The 2203-nt window shown below is 58.8% G+C and overlaps 1 protein-coding gene across 1 annotated transcript in view; it reads left to right on the plus strand.

Annotated features, from left to right (window-relative positions):
- The window catches only part of LOC104531172 (glycylpeptide N-tetradecanoyltransferase 1), a gene marked incomplete at both ends in the record, with an annotated part of 3921 nt that extends 3088 nt beyond the window's left edge, over nucleotides 1–833 (plus strand). The window contains 2 exons of the mRNA XM_010175977.2: nucleotides 97–264; nucleotides 696–833. Of these exons, the coding sequence (XP_010174279.2) occupies nucleotides 97–264; nucleotides 696–833 (306 nt within the window). The remainder of the gene's footprint in view (nucleotides 1–96; nucleotides 265–695) is intronic.
- Nucleotides 834–2203: the final 1370 nt, after the last annotated feature.

Genomic DNA, 2203 nt, shown 5'->3' on the forward strand with positions numbered 1-2203 from the left:
GCTCAGAGATCTGGTTTAGCAGTGGACAGGTATGGTTGGACTCAATGATCTCAAAGGTCTTTTCCAACCAAACAATTCTCTGATTCTGGCTTCCAGAGCGCCCCGGGGGAGGTGACAGACTTCCTGAGCTTCTACACGCTGCCCTCCACCATCATGAACCACCCGACTCACAAAAGCCTGAAAGCTGCTTACTCCTTCTACAACGTTCACACCAAGACGCCTCTCATCGACCTCATGAGCGATGCTCTCATACTCGCCAAGTCGGTGAGTGGTGGTGGGGCCAGGGCAGCTCCCCGGGCACCGGGCAGCTCACCGGACACCGGGCAGCTCACCGGACACCGGGCTGTCCCTGGGTTTGTGAGGAGAGCCAAGCATGGGGCAGGGCTTGTACCCAGGTCTCTACAAACCCAAATCCCAAAGGACCTGCCCTGCAGGAGAGGGGTGCAGGGGTAGCCTGGACCTTCCAGCTGGTGGTGGGCTGAGCTCAGGGTGTCTCCACATGGATTACAGTGACTGGTAATTGCTGCGTGTCCATCGTGCTTCAACTGAGGGGGGTTTGTCAGTGTCAAGTTCGTCCCCAGTGACCTCGGTCTCTTCTTCTGGGGGTGCAAAGCTGGGCAGGCAACTCATGGATGGGCTGAATCACCCAGCAGATAAGCAGGAGGAGCTGATGACTTTGTCTTTTGCTTGTGCAGAAAGGATTCGACGTCTTCAATGCACTGGATCTCATGGAAAACAAAACCTTCCTGGAGAAGCTGAAGTTTGGGATTGGGGACGGGAACCTGCAGTATTACCTGTACAATTGGAAATGTCCCAGCATGGCACCAGAGAAGGTCAGTGCTTTGGGGTGGTGGGGTTCTGTGGCTCAGGGGAAGGAAGGGATCTTGCCACAGACGTGTTGGTGTTGCCAGGCTGTCAGGCTCCTCCGTGCCCTCCCCGCTGTGCCGGCAGAGGGTGTCTCTGGGGAAAAGCGCTCGCTGCTTCTCTCCCCAGGAGCTTTTTACTCTCAGACTAGTGCAGGTTCAGAGTCCTCAACCTCACACGTGTCTGCACGGACAACCTCTTCCCTCTGTGGAAGGAGGTACAGAGAGGAGACAGGCAGAGGGCTGCAGGGTGACAGATGTGACACCGGGAGGTGGTTGCTGTGCCCCATGAGCCCACACAGGACCCAGATGTCACCACCCAGCCCTACAGCCCGTGTGTCAGCCGGTTCTGGGGGGGTGAGACAAACAAGAGCCCCTCTAGAGAGAACAGATGAGCTTGAGAGCTGTTGGGTCGCTGTTGAGCAGGACCTGGTGACAACAGGGAGCTCTGCCAGCGCGGTGGCTTATAGGATGTGCAGAGGGGCTGAGCCACAGGATCACAGAGGTGTCACCTCGTCCCAACGGCCAGCAGCTCGCTCCCCACCCAGCTGCTCCAAGCACTGCAGCTGGAGACACCCCATCTGCCTGCCCTGGGCCCTTTTTAGGCAGCTACCATGTCTCCACTTTGAAGATGTGGCTCAGCACCTGGTCCACAGCCACCTTGGAGAGGATGGTGCTTGAGAACCAGAAGCTGCCTGGCTGTGCAGCTCATTAACACCTTCAGAGCAGTAACGAGGCTTTGGTTCCACTGGCAGAGCGTGTGAAGCCAGGTCTGTCTCTGTGGGTACAAACCCACCCACCTTAAACCAGCCTGGCTCTGCTGAGCCTTTCAGGAAGCTCCAGGAGGTTGTCCCCAGGTTTCAGCAATCCCTTTTCTTGCTGGGAGAGCTGGTGGGCTGGAGATCCTGGTGCTGGGAGCTGCTCCCCGGCCGTACCCTGCGGTGGGGCTGCCCGTGGCTCCAGGGAGTGGGAGCCTGGGACTGGCCACACTTGCTGGAGACACCAGAGGGGCCTGTCCTGGTACCAGGCTCTTGGGAAGCAGCTTCTCCCAAATCTGTTGTTATTAGCCCAGAAACAACCTTGGCTCCTAAATCAAGGCTGGCTCGCAGACTGCCTGGGCTTGTCACACCCCAGACATGGACCCCAGATGGGAGCTGGGCAGGGTCTGTGTGCCCGTTTGGCTGCACACCCAGGGCTCTCCCTGCTCTCAGATACCCCGGAGCTGATGGGGAGACACACAAGGACAGCACTGAGCCCTCCTGGCCAGCGCGGCGAGGGCTTGGGAGCCGCATCCGCGCGGAGCCGGGTCGGGGGCAGATCTTGACCGACCATCTCCCTTG

This window comes from Antrostomus carolinensis, unplaced genomic scaffold (genome assembly GCF_000700745.2).
Source record: "Antrostomus carolinensis isolate BGI_N321 unplaced genomic scaffold, ASM70074v2 scaffold32549, whole genome shotgun sequence".
NCBI classification, from domain to species: Eukaryota; Metazoa; Chordata; class Aves; order Caprimulgiformes; family Caprimulgidae; genus Antrostomus; species Antrostomus carolinensis.